The sequence below is a fragment of the Drosophila miranda genome, chromosome XL (assembly GCF_003369915.1).
Source record: "Drosophila miranda strain MSH22 chromosome XL, D.miranda_PacBio2.1, whole genome shotgun sequence".
In the NCBI taxonomy this organism is placed as follows: domain Eukaryota; kingdom Metazoa; phylum Arthropoda; class Insecta; order Diptera; family Drosophilidae; genus Drosophila; species Drosophila miranda.
The window spans coordinates 10,846,474-10,859,939 of NC_046673.1; the positions used below are offsets into that span (position 1 = coordinate 10,846,474).

At 41.3% G+C, this 13,466-nt stretch overlaps 1 protein-coding gene and 1 long non-coding RNA gene across 7 annotated transcripts; one reads left to right on the plus strand and one right to left on the minus strand.

Annotated features, from left to right (window-relative positions):
* The first annotated feature begins 2,209 nt into the window (after window positions 1-2,209).
* LOC108157550 lies at window positions 2,210-12,996 on the plus strand. 6 transcript variants are annotated; one of them, XR_001775206.2, is made up of 4 exons: window positions 2,217-2,314; window positions 2,758-2,814; window positions 2,984-3,179; window positions 11,901-12,996. It is a non-coding gene; the product is annotated as an uncharacterized LOC108157550 (long non-coding RNA). The 6 variants fall into 6 exon arrangements; XR_001775204.2 differs by lacking the exon at window positions 2,758-2,814 and having other exon boundaries at window positions 2,215-2,314; XR_001775209.2 differs by lacking the exon at window positions 2,758-2,814 and having other exon boundaries at window positions 2,216-2,306.
* Window positions 4,654-5,859, minus strand: LOC108157540 (uncharacterized abhydrolase domain-containing protein DDB_G0269086). Its single transcript, XM_017289647.2, has one exon. It carries the CDS (start codon window positions 5,685-5,687, stop codon window positions 4,716-4,718), a length of 972 nt encoding a protein of 323 aa, XP_017145136.1. The 5' UTR covers window positions 5,688-5,859; the 3' UTR covers window positions 4,654-4,715.
* Window positions 12,997-13,466: the final 470 nt, after the last annotated feature.

Here is a 13,466-nt window from a genome sequence, read left to right on the forward strand (position 1 = left end):
CTCTCGTCAATATCGGTTATCGGTTGCCGTTGTTGTTGTCGTCGTCGCCGCCGTCATTCAATGTTCTTCTCGTAGTCGCAGTTAGGTGACCATTTACGGTGTATTATATGCTTTTCTGTATATTTTGACGTCGAAATTGAGTTAAAAGTATTTGGGCTTATCGGTATATAATGGTATATTTCATCAATATATTAAATTTCAGTTTTAAGCAACAGGGTATATGGTATAGATACTTTCGTAAACAGATTTTTTAATTTTCGCTCTCTCAATCGTGCCACCCTGCATCATTTATTACACTGGATTGCATTCATATCCTTGGTCACTCATTCACTCTCAAACTTTAGCGCGCAGCTCTAGCGATTGTCAGTCGACTCAATCTATGTAATCAGAATGTAAAAAAGGTTTTTATCGGTATATTTTGACGCTATATACTAGAATATGTGTATGGGTATGTTAAAAATAAGGCATGTAAAGAAGTGGTTTCGCACACTGGCGCTTCCAAACATTGAAAATTGCATCAAAATGTAGTTACTATGTAGCAGAGGTGCAGTTAGCGTGTAGCTACCATGTACAACAAATTTAATTTTTTCAAATTGTTGGTTTTTGTTCAAACCTTATTTTATAAACAATCATTGGATTTATATTGACAGACGAGTACTTAAAATAAGCCAGTCTTGTAGGAAAATGATTCATGAATCGGATAGGGCATGGCTAAATGATAGCTAGTTCGCAATATTCACCCGAATATCAAAATCGAGGTCATACTGTATATATTTAATCGGGTTGAATCGGTATGGATCGGTAGCAACAATGACGTGACATTCCATACACACTTACGTTTCATGCCGCCGTGCATTGACTTTGTTTGTTTAAACCTTGTTTTAGAAAAAAATACAATAAAAGCAAGGACCTAAAACTATACAATGTTGTAGAAAATTAATTCATTAATCGGATCAAAATTATGTGGGCATAGTTAAATGTGCTATATAGCTGAGAATATTCCACGGAAGATCAAAATTGATGAATGTTTTGAATCGGTAATGGCCCGGTTGACAAAATTTAAATCCTTGTCGTTCATATTCAAAAAATTTATATTTGGCGCGCACCACTCGTATTCAGTCCAGAATTGAGAAAATGTTTGTCATCCCAGGTATCAGGATCGAGATAAATATATAAAAGATACTAATAATGTACTTGAATATGTCTAAAGAATATAAATTTGAGAAAAGGTCTTTATAAATTACGTTTTATCTTCATATAAAATTATCGAAATAGGGTACACAAAGGCCCATGCGGGCATCATGTCGTAAAATACTAGCCACATTGCGACTGTTCTTTTGTTGAACTATTTTGTTTAAACCTTGTTTTAGCCAAAATACAATAAAAGCAAGGACTAAAAAAAGGTATTCATCAACGGCCTAAAATGATGTGGGCAGAACTAAGGGTTTTAGTTAGCCAGCATTATTCAACGGAATATAAAAAACGGGGAATATGTAAAATATAACTTGAATTCGTCAGTATATTTACGGTATATTTTTTAAATGAGACCGTATATTTTGGTATTTATTTGAATCGGGTAGAATCTGTAATAACCGGTTCACAACAATGAGTCCCATTCCATGCACACATACCCTGGGGGAATGGATGTTATAGAATTGTGAATATGTTTGTCATCCCAGGCAAAAACAATTTATTTTCAATATATTTTAATATTATTCAATATTATTTAATATTATTTTCAATATTTCAACGATATTTTAAAGCTTATTGTCTTCTTGCAGAGACCAAGAATAGGTATCAGGATCGAGATATATATACAAAACAATTTGAGAACAGGTCTTTATAAATTTCGATTTATCTTCATATAAAATTAACGAAATAGGGTATAAAATGCCTACACACGCATCATGTCTTCAAATACCAAATCGACTGTTTTTTGGTTGAACTATTTTGTTTAAGCCTTGTTTTAGCCAAAATACAATAAAAGCCAGGACTAAGAACTAGCCAATCTTAAAGAAAATTTATTCATCAACGACCTAAAATTATGTGGGTAGAACTAAGGGTTTTAGTTAGCCAGCATTATTCAACGGAATATCAAAAACGAGGAATATGTAAAATAGACCTTGAATTCGTCAGTATATTTACGGTATATTTTTTAAATGAGACGGTATGTTTCGATATATTACTGAGGGTCGGACGATATATTTTATCGATAAGTCCGCATCGGTCACACTAATACGAAACGCTGAGCATAAATTTTTGTGTGTGGTTTATTTTTTGTTATTGTGTTTCCAATTCTCCATTTGGTAATTAAGTGAGTGAAAAAATAACAGCCTTAAATCCCCCTACCGACGCCCATCGACAGTGCAGTGCATGCAGGCGAATCGCGGGGAAAGCCGCCGCCAATTATCAAACGGAAAAAATTAACGCATAGCATTCCAATTTCGTTGTCTGTTTTTTTTTTCTTCTTTTTCTCCCTCTCGCTCGCTCGCTCTCTCTTTCTGTCTCTCCGCTCATTTGGTGTGCCTTTTTTGTACACTGCTGCTGCGGCCGTGTGCCGACCGACCGACCGTGCTGCTACCCGCTCCCGCACCGCTCCTCGCTGTTGCGACGCGCTCTTTTGTTGGCCCGCAGACGGCCGGACGGGACAAACTGACAGCCAAGACGAATCGTATATTTTTTTGTTTTTGCTTTTTCGGTTTTCAATTGAAAGCGATGAAATTCTCATGCGTGTGTGTATTTAATCAATTATTTTAGCATTCGAGTGCAAGCATTGCTGAAGGGAAAATACAGCAGCAGCACCAACAACAACAAGTAACAAAAAAGAAAAGAAAAATTTTTTGTTTGTCAGTTCTGTCTCTGTCTCTTTCGCTCTCTATACGGGAGTGTGTGTTTGTGTGAGTGTGTTAGTGTGCGTTCGCGTGCGTGTGTGCAGGAGCAGCAGCGCAGCGTCGTCATCAACGTCTCTTCTTCTACTTTCAAGTGAAACATGTTTTTATGCAGCAGCAGAAATAACAACAACAACCAAAGCAGCAGCTGCAACAATCAACAAAAACAACAAGCGCCATTTGCTGTTTGTGGAATAAAGCAATAATAACATAGAAAACAAGCGTCAGTGTAAAATTAATAACAAAAGCAGCGGCATCGGTAGAACAGCAGCAGCAGCATTCAGTCCAAATGTAAGTGATGTTTGGTTATGTTGAAAAGGCAAAAGAGAAACGAGAGAGCGAGAGCGGAGTGGAAAAGAAGTCAAAGCCAGGCGTCAGGAAAACAACACTGCAGTGTTAACGATTAACAGCGTGCTGTTAAACGCAGCAGGCCCAAACATATTGAATTTACCGGCATTTTTTCTGCTTGCCCCTCCCCCATCGACCACTTCTTATTGGATGGGAAGCAAACGAGGGGGGCGGAAAAGAGAGGGAAAAAGATCCACCTGCTGACAAAAATCCACAATGCACTACAAAAATCTTGGTTGCTCATTTTGTTAATGCACAAAATGAACTCTTAGATCCGGCAAACCTTTTTGCGGCGCAGCTGCATCGGCGTCCTTCGCTCCACGCTCCATGCTCGTCTCTCTATCTCTCTCTGCATCTTTTGTATATGTGTATGTCCTGTACTTGTGTCTGCAAATGAAGAGGCACAGTGGCAAAATGCTTTTGTGTTTGTGTGTGAAAATGGTTTTCCCTAAAATATTAAGTATTATAACGGTGCTAATTGAAAATTTAATTGACTTTTGTTTTAATGAACAAATGGAAGAGAGCTTTCCATGTTTGTGCGTGTGTGTGTTCGTGTTTTCCCCGCTCTTCGCACGTTTTTTTTTTTGTTTTTGCAGACTGCAAAATGCGCGCGCCCTTACGCTCTCTCTCTCTCCCACTGCTATTCTCTTTGCGGCGGCCGCCCTTTGCTCTTCCGTTGGCGTTTCAAGTTTCAACAACGTTGGCTGCTGCCGCCGGCAATAACAACAACACTTAGCAATGCGGCGCAACAGCGCACTGAGGTGGCAACCCTGCCATTTCACCACCCCTTCCCCCCGCCACCCCATACAGTCCACCCATTCATCGTTGCCGCCCCTCCGCCCTCGCCCCTTGGGATAAATGTAAATGCCTCTTGCCGCATGGCAAACAGCTGGACAACAGGCCGCTGGGAAATTTTGGACAGCAGCTGTTTTTGCCCCCAACGAAGAAGCGAACGAGGGAAATTCTTAAAGGAATCTCAAAATCACGAGGCTATAGATGTCAGCCTCAGGATATCAAGATATCCTCATCCCAAAGATTTCCAAAGAAATCATCCCCAAATTCAATTCGGCAACAGTTAAAGACATTTGTTAGGCGATCTCTGATTAATATTTCGCAATTTAGAACTTCTTCATCTGAGATTTTCAAGCATAGAAAAGATATATGAGGATTTTAATGAATACTTCAAATAATTTCCATAAGAACCAAACCAGTTCTCAGGCATTACCAGAAGACATATCCCTCAGAATAATTTGTTCAAGGGCATGCCTCTTGTGAGCATCTTTTGGTAATATCACCATATTTATAATCCGTAATTGAAGAGAATAATGCTATCTGAACGTACTACGATGATTGATTCCCGAATCGAATGGAATGTTTTCCATCCAACTCTGGATTATTTAAAATTCCTGTCATTTAAGAAATAAACTTTAATAACAAATTCAGGGGAACATCAAATGTCAAAGGAAGAAGCAAATCAATTTAAATATGTTGCTTCTGTTGCAGCATCTTGGCTTCACGTTGGTGGCGGCGCTGGTCATAGAGCGCAAGAATACCTTTAATATAGGCTCTGGCCTCTTGTTGCCCCTTGGGTGTGGATGCCGCGGCTTCGAGCTTTTGTCGGGCCTCTGCAACCTTTTGTCGGGCCTCTGCAGTCTTTTGTCGGGCCTCTGCAGCCGCAGTGGCTGCCTGTTTGACGGCCAGCGTCATCTTCTCGCACTCCTCGATGGCCGAAACTAGCTCGCGCTCGAGACGTTTGGCCCGCTCTTTGGCCTTGGCCACCATTTCGAACTTTTCCCGGAGATCGGCGATCACCTGCTTGTCGAGGGCATCGATGTCGACGAGCCTGGCCATGGCGTCTCTGATGATAATCTTGATGCGTCCCTTCTGGGCGTCGGCGCATGTGCTAGCCGCACTGGCGCTCTGGGCATTCGCCCCGCTGATCACCAGGGAGGCGCTCACCTGGCGGACCGCATCCTCGGCCTCGCGTAGCTGCCGCTGGAAGCTCTCGAAGATCGCCTCCTTGCCCTCCAGCACCGCATTGACGACACGGGCTGCCTGCATTGCCTTCTCCGCCAGTTGCGTTTTGACCAGTTTGGCGGCATCTTCTGCAGCACCGGCCTGTGCCTCATTGGCGGCCTTTGCCACCTCGGCGGCATTCTGGGCTATGGCTGCAGCCGCAGCATTTGGTCCCAGTCTCTGGCCAGAGTTCTTGCAAGAGTTGCTGGAACTGAAAGAGGAGGCATCCTGTGGCGGCTCATCGGTCATGGCACTCCCAGGATCACACGAAACGATGTCGGAATCGTCTTCAAGCGGCTCTTGCTGTTCGTCACAGGAGTTGTCGTCATCGGTATAGAAGCTGCCATAGCATTCCGGTAGTCCACGAGATCCCTGGACCACCAGAGGCGCGACAGGCAGCAAGAGGAGAAGGGCTATAGTATAGAATATTTTCATCGTTTTTTTTTTTGTTAGCAGTTTCCAAAAAATTTGTTTTTTTTTTCAACTTTTTTGTTAGCAGTTTCCAAAGAATTTATTTTTTTTTTCAACTTTTTTGTTAGCAGTTTCCAAAGAATTTCAGAAGGTTTGTGATAGGAGACCGACTAACCATCGGTTTGTGATAGGAGATCGACTAACCATCGCCTGCTTTTGGGGCTCCCTTTTCGGGTTTTTTGGCAGATTAAACTCAGAAACCAGTAATCAGTTCAAAACCCTTCAAAAACTCGGTTGAAATCAATAATCGATATCTTTCATCGTTGATGTTTTGTTAGAAACGAATGTGTCCTTTCACTTGTGAGAACAAAGCTTCAGACAGCCCCTTATTATTTCTGTCTCTATCTCTTGGGGCCCCCCCTCCCTTAAGAAACGATTAATTGCCTAAATGCGTTTCGAAAAATACTTCCATTAGGAGGCCCCCAACAATTGCGCAGCACTTGCGCTTACGCTAACGTTGACGCCGACGCCGATGCTTCGGTCAACAGCAGCAGCACACGTGTTGTGCGAAAGAGGGGGCTGCAGAGCAAAGCTCACCAGCGAGAGAGAAGAGAGGCGGCAGTCGCCGCATCAACTGTCATTTATTCACAACAAAACAGATGCTTTTACACGTGCTGTCTGTCGGGTGCTGTCGCTGCTGCCGCTGCCGCTAGGCCTTGCGCCACGACCGCTGTCGACGTCACACGTTTTGACATCCATCGCTTTTTGGTTAGCAGATGATGAAGGGCTGCCGGGAGAGGAAGAATACTCCTCTCTCTCCCTCTCTCTATATATCCGCTGCGACCATTCGAATAATTTCCCATGCAATAAATACATTTTTTTTTGCTGTTGCTGCAATCAGCGCACCAGCGACAAATGATATTCTCGCACAATAAAACTTATAACATTTTGCCCCTTATAATATTTTCAATGAAATGCCAAGAGATGAAAGGCGGTATTCTTTATTCTAGAGAGACTCTAGCAGGGAATGGAATTTTCCAAAAGAAAATGTTTTATATATATAATTTATTGGAAAAGTTGAAGCGGATAGAAAGGTCGGGAAAGTGCCGACTGGAAAAACACCGACGTCGCAGGCAAAAATAACATCTAATTATAATTTGTATTCTCTCTTTGCGCCACCTGCCCGTAGTATTGTGTTGTCTCTCTTTCTTTCCTTCCGATTGCAGTCGCAGTCGCAGTCGGCGGCAGCAGAGCAGCAAGCAGACGATCGTTTCTGCTGCTGCATTCTCTCCGCTGCTTTCAATGCCATTGTCAAAGCTCTGCGCCGTCGCCGTTGGTTATCAATGAATGCGCAGTTTTGAATTACCATAAAAAAACAGAACATTGAGAACAACAAAAAGGGGGAGCGAGAGAGAGAGGGAGAAAGAGAAAGTGGAAGTAGAATACAGGGGAAGATGGTAGTGGCAACAGCTTTAAAGGGGTCACGACACTTTTGATACCCTTTTTTCAAAGATTGATGTTCAGCATATCAGAACATATACAAGGTATATATAGTACGATATACTAAACCGATTTTGATCAAGGGCCGTTAGGTATTTAAGTACCCATAAGCTTTTGATTAAGGGAATTTTTTGCGCAGTGTAACAGGGGAAAGAATACTAAACACTTTTCATAGAGGTAAACCCTGGTAGAGATCTCTAGGTAGAATAATATATTTCTGTATTCTTGTCTTTAATATTCGAATATTCGAGGTAAAAATAATGATCTTATATAGGTAAAAATGGCAAAAATATCCTTGAAGATAATTAATTCTCAATCCTAAACTCAAAGGGATTTTAAAATATATATATCGCGTTTCGAATTCTCCGATTCTCCGTTCTCTTACGATCCCACAGTCTCGCAAGTCTTTATGTCTATTATTATTGGCACATGTTGGAGGCATTTTGTTGAGCTTTTATTGCGTATTGAGCAAAAATCAACTTTATACACACAGCCATAAATTGCCGTGTCTATGTGACCTTGTCCATGTGTACGGGGAAGGCAGTCCAGTCGTCGTCGTCGGCGTCGACGCTGCTGCGAAACAAAGCTCTGCGACTGCGCCGCGCCGCGACGCGAATGCCGTGCGCTTCGTTTCGGTTTCCAGTGTTGTTTCGACAGAATCGGTCATTGAACTTTGAACCACAACACACAAAACAGTAAAAACAACAACAGCGATATATAATAAGCTCTCCCCCCTCTCTCTCTCTCTCTCTCTATCTTTTGCGGCATGTAAATTCCAAACAGTCTCTCTTCCTCTCTCTCTCTTTCCCTACTACGCACTTAACCGAAAAATCAGCCAAAAGAAAGATTGGGTGGGAGGCAGAGAGAGAGAGAGAGAGAGAGAGAGAGAGAGCGAGAGACAGAGAAAGCATGAAAGTCTTCTTTCTTTCGCTAAAAAAATAAATAAAAAATGCTTTCAAAAGCGCAAAAACCGTTTTGTTGTCGTTTATTATTATTCTTATTCTTTTTTTTTTGCATTTCTTTTTTCATTTCTTTCATTTTTTTTGTGGTTAATCAGCGATACTAACGAAGACGAAGGAGAAGAAATGGTAGAAGGGGGAAAGGGAATGGGGTAGGAGAGAGAAACGAACCCGCCTACGAAGTATTTTTAGTAGACAAAGTCGCACCGCAACCGTCCGAAAATCTGGAGCACAAACACAAAAGCACACACATGCATACAAGTACAGTGATCACTCGAGAATGGTTGACTTGGACCCTTTCTTCTTTGCCGAAACAAACCCGTTTACGAATTAACACTGTGATCCATCCATCAGGAGAGAGCACTGTTATAAGATAACGTTCTTTCTTATGCGGTAGTAGAGGCGTTGCCCGCCACATGTTGCGCTGCTAAAAATAAAAAACCCCCCAAAGGAGGGGAAATCGTGGGAAAGCTTGCCAGAGGTAGTACTTAGTACTCCCCTTCCCCCCCACACCATTTATAAGATATTTTCAATTTTCAATTAGAGCCACAAACACAAACAAACAGATGGCAAAATGTTTGCAAGAAGAGGAGCAGCAGCAGCAGCAGCAGCCGGCCATCAATTTGGGTCAGCGCGAGTCGTGTGGGTGGCAGCAAAAGAAGAGAACGAACGTTGAGTGCCTGCCGCTGCCAGAGAGAGAGAGAGAGTTTTACTCTTACAAACACATACAGAGATAGATAGATAGATAGATAGACAGACACGCGCACAGTCACGTTTTGACGTCAAACGTCGCGCACAAAAAATGCCGCTAGAAAATTATGATCATAAACTGAGGGTTTGGTTTTGCGAAATACATAATCGCAGAGTTTAAGAGGCTTTGGTATCTGTCGGGATTTTACAGCCAAAGTCTACATGTGAATGACAATTTTGACATTCACACAAAAATATAAGAATTATGGAGCTTCAAAAAAGAAATATGCCGTAGTTTTAATGAACTCAAACGACTTTTGCTCTTTTGTAGAAAAAATATGTTTCTCCCAAATATGTTTAGAAAAAAAAAAAAAATCTGTTTTGGGATTTCATTGTAAAAGGATTCCGAATCGCTAGTGTGTTTGTGGCCATTCGTTTATTAGAATTTTTTCTGCGAATTAACGTTATTCGACGATTGTAGAGGAAGGGTATACAATTTTCCATCCATTTTCCACTATAAATAATTAAATATACAAATCACACACCTTTAGGTTATGGGATACCCTACCCTACCCCCTATACAGATGTTCGCTATTTCTCAGATTTAAGATATTCAATATCCGTATACCAAAAGTATTTTGAATTCCAGTTGCCATATCCATTCAATCTGTTTAAAAACCAGAAGGCGGCATCCCAGGAATCAGCGGCACCTTTTGGGGTTATCCGATTGCAATAATAATGAAATAAAGTTCTCACATTTGTAGATTCAAGATTATGGGATCATGGGATGATGGGGGCTGTATGTGAGCTATATCGTTGTTTATAGCAGATCATTTTTGATAGAAGAGATTCCATAAAATACCAAAATTGATAACGAGATATCAACCAACAGTACTCTTTGGCAGCTTGGAACGGAACTGTGATTTTGATTGAGGATCATTCTGGTACTCTACAAAAGGTATCACAAATCTCCTGGGGGGCGTGGGGGGGATTGCCAGGGTTGCCAGTGCGTAGGTTGCTGCTTCGTGTGTAGGAGGGCTCTGCTTTCTATTATATTTACTGCTGCTGCTGTCGATTTCGTGTTGGCCCAAAAATAAATGATGAAGCAGGCATTTGGTTGTTGCTGGCGGGCTAAAAATATCGAACAGCAGACAGGCAGGGCGGGGTAGGGGATAGGGAAAAGCAAACTGGCGACTTGTGACGTCACAGCGGGCACTCGTGAAAATTGATAAGACCGTAAATAAATACAGGTACTGCCATTGTCTAAGGGTAGGGGTAGGGGATGGAGTCAGCCACATGATGATGGGCCCCTTCCACAGATCCCCAGGGAATCTTCTGGCAAGCCCGGAAAGTGACTCATTTTATGGCCAAAAAGAATGATTCACAGCAGCGGCAATGATCATTCCGCATGGCAGGGACACCACCTCGCAGAGTGCACTTTTTTTTTTTTTTTCAAACTTGTTTTCTCTCTGTTTTGTGTCTTTTTTTTTGTGAATAATTTTCGCAGAAATCCCATCCATTCACACGACCACAACAGAGATGTACAGTGGGAAGGTGGAAGAATTTCGGGATTTCTAATTTCGAATAAAATACTATTTTCCAATGATTATTCTACTAAAAGCTATTAAAATTCTTGTACAAAATATTGTGTTTACCGTGAGTGATTTTTAGATTTAAAATATGAGCAATTTAGCAAAAGATTTTCAAGAATGATAGACCTTTTGGATAGACCTGTTTATCTATGGTATCTTTCATTTTTGCAATATCTACTGCGCCATGAAATGTTTGTGTTTTCGAGTCACGAAATGCAAATAATACAGAATAAAAGGGTTCGAAAATCTTTAAAGATTATAAATATTAAAAACGTGTGTGGCATTAGCCAAATTCCTACAATTTGTAAAGGTTTCTATTTAAAATAATATAGGGTTTTCAGTTTTTCACAAAGGGGAGGGGAAACACCTGTAAGGGGAAGGCAAAAAGGTAAAAAGTTCTAACAGTCGGGCAAGGGTTTCGATTTACCGTTCACCGAGTGATTACTGTACCAAAAAACAGAAAAAAGGCTATGCAGTAGCAGACGAGGTGGCAACGCTCTGCCTCTCTGGCCCCTGGCAACAACAACTCTCGACTCTGCTCTCCTCCAAATGCCGACATGTGCCGCCACCCGCCAGCCGCCAGAACGAAGTTACAGCCAAAAGAAAAAGGCCAGAGCAAAGCAAAAGCAAAAGCAACAACCACCTCTAATGCCACTTTCACCGCAAAAGCAAAGGCAAAAGCAAAGGCAAAAGCAAAGCAAAGCTTTTGCTACTTTTTTGTTGTCTCTCATTAAAATATTTGCTCACGTATGTGGTATTTTAGTTAATCAACGAAAATTTGTAATTAAAATTGCAAAAAAAACACACAAAAAACAAAAAAGAAACAAACCTAAATGTTCGCCTTGACAACAAGAGCAATCGCAGGGAAGGCTGCGACATCGAAATCGAACTTGAAACAGCTGTCTGAAAGTGGCAGGTGGGAGGTGGGAGAGGAGTGTGTGCAATGTCAGAGGCTAGGCGGCGCCCCAGCTCCCAGCCACAGCCACAGCTCACACGTTGAACTTGCCTTAGAGCTCGCGTTCGGAGCTCTCTCGCTTAAACTCTCTCTCACTTGCTGGCGTTGTTCTCTCTCTGCTTTTTGCGTCGCGTGTCGTTCGTTCACCTGCTGCCAACAGCAGAAGGCTGAAGAGGCAGCAGGCAGGCAGAAGAGTGAATGAGAGAACAGAAGCAGCAGCAGTAGCAGAACTTAGCAGCAGCAGAGTTCTCTCTCTCTCTCAAGCAGAGCAGAGCCACAGCAGAGAGAGAGAGAGCCGCAAACGCAGTTAACTTTTTAACAGTTTGTTTCTTAACAGCAGAACAGCAGCAGCAGCCAAGCGTCGTCGTGTTGTGTGTGTTTTTTTCCTATTCCTTATTATTATTATTTGCATTTTGCGACGCGGCGAATGCTGCGTTTAAACATAGAATTTATTCTAGTACATATACTTTAAATCTTTGTATAAATCACAGCTAAACTAATTCTTGTATACCTCTTCTCTCTCTGTTTTTTTTTTTTGCAGCCTTTTAGAGCCCTCTCTCTCTCTCTATGGACCACCAACAGCTGTCTGATTTTCAAATGATTATTATGCAGAGAGGGTAAAAGAAAAAACAACAGAGCAGCCACCGGCACAGTGGAACAGACAGCAAGGATTATAAACAGCTGCTGCACAGTGGAACACCGGGGATTACAATGGAAAAAATCGGCAATGAAAATGAAAATCCTACAAAAACGGCCTCCACATTTTAACAACAATTAAATCCCCCGCACCGAAAAGTCGTGTGATTAGACTGTTTGTTTGTTTTTAGACTTTAACATTTTTTTTTTAAATATTGTGTGTTGGATTTATCGTGATTTTTTCAAATGGAATACCAATAATAATTGTGAAATGTTTGCATTGGATGATACCCCGCAAAATGTGCAACCGCAACAGAGCCGTCGCGACCACAAATCTTAAAGAAAATTCCTTTAAGATCAATAACAATACAAATTGCAGTAATCTAACAAAAACTACCATAACCTAAGAAAACAAAGAAAAGCAAAGCAAAACAAAAGGCAAGGAAAAGCACAACGCAAAAGAGTAAAAAAGGTTGAGAAAACGCAGCAAAAAGTGGAATAACAAAAATTAAGCTTCAAACGAGACGTGTCGCGTGTAACGGGACGCAAGATCCGAGATCCCTTGAGCTTTTTGTAGAGGCGCCTGCATTTGCGTGTGTTCGTGCTTGTTTGCGTGTGCGTGAGTGCGTGTGCGAGAGTGCGTTTCTCGTGTGTGTGTGTGTGTGTGTGTTTTTGTTTTCATTAGAGCACACACACACGCTCGTGGGCCTGCCTCATAGAGGTGTGTGCGTGTGCGTGTGCCGCCGTATGCTCGATTTGCATGTGGGTATGTGTGTGGGTGAGTGCATTGCGTGTAATTGCTGTGCTAACGGTAAATAAATGAAAAGCACCGCTAAATGTGCTGCTGCGAGAAACATCAACAACAATAACAGCTGTAAACATAGTGTCATCTCACTCGGAAACACACAACAACAACAACAACAAAAACGAAACATATGCAACCGAAGGAATGGAATGAAATAACAAGGAGGAATAAAACAGTGATATAACAACAACAAAAATACAACATTCAAAGCAAATCCCAACAAACAACAAAAAGACTTTAAACGAATGTGTTCATAATTTTAAATAAAAAAAACTAACAAAAGTAAGAAACAATCGCAACGCAAAAACAACAACAAAAAAGTATTCGACAACAACAACAACAACAAAATACAAACACACACAAATACACAAACATACATACATAAACACATACATAAAAATATATATATATATCTATATGCATAAATACCATATAAATATAGCCACACATATACATATACAACTACATATGTAATATCTTGTATACACGAACAAAAAAACAAACAAAAAGCAATAAAAGCAAATCGCAAATGCAATCCAATATTCAAGAACAACGACACGAAGAAAGCGGAAGCTACACGGAAGAGGAGTAACCGATAGAAGACACAAGACAGAACACATAACGACATCTGAAGAAAAGAAAACAACCAGAAAAAGGACGAAGAAC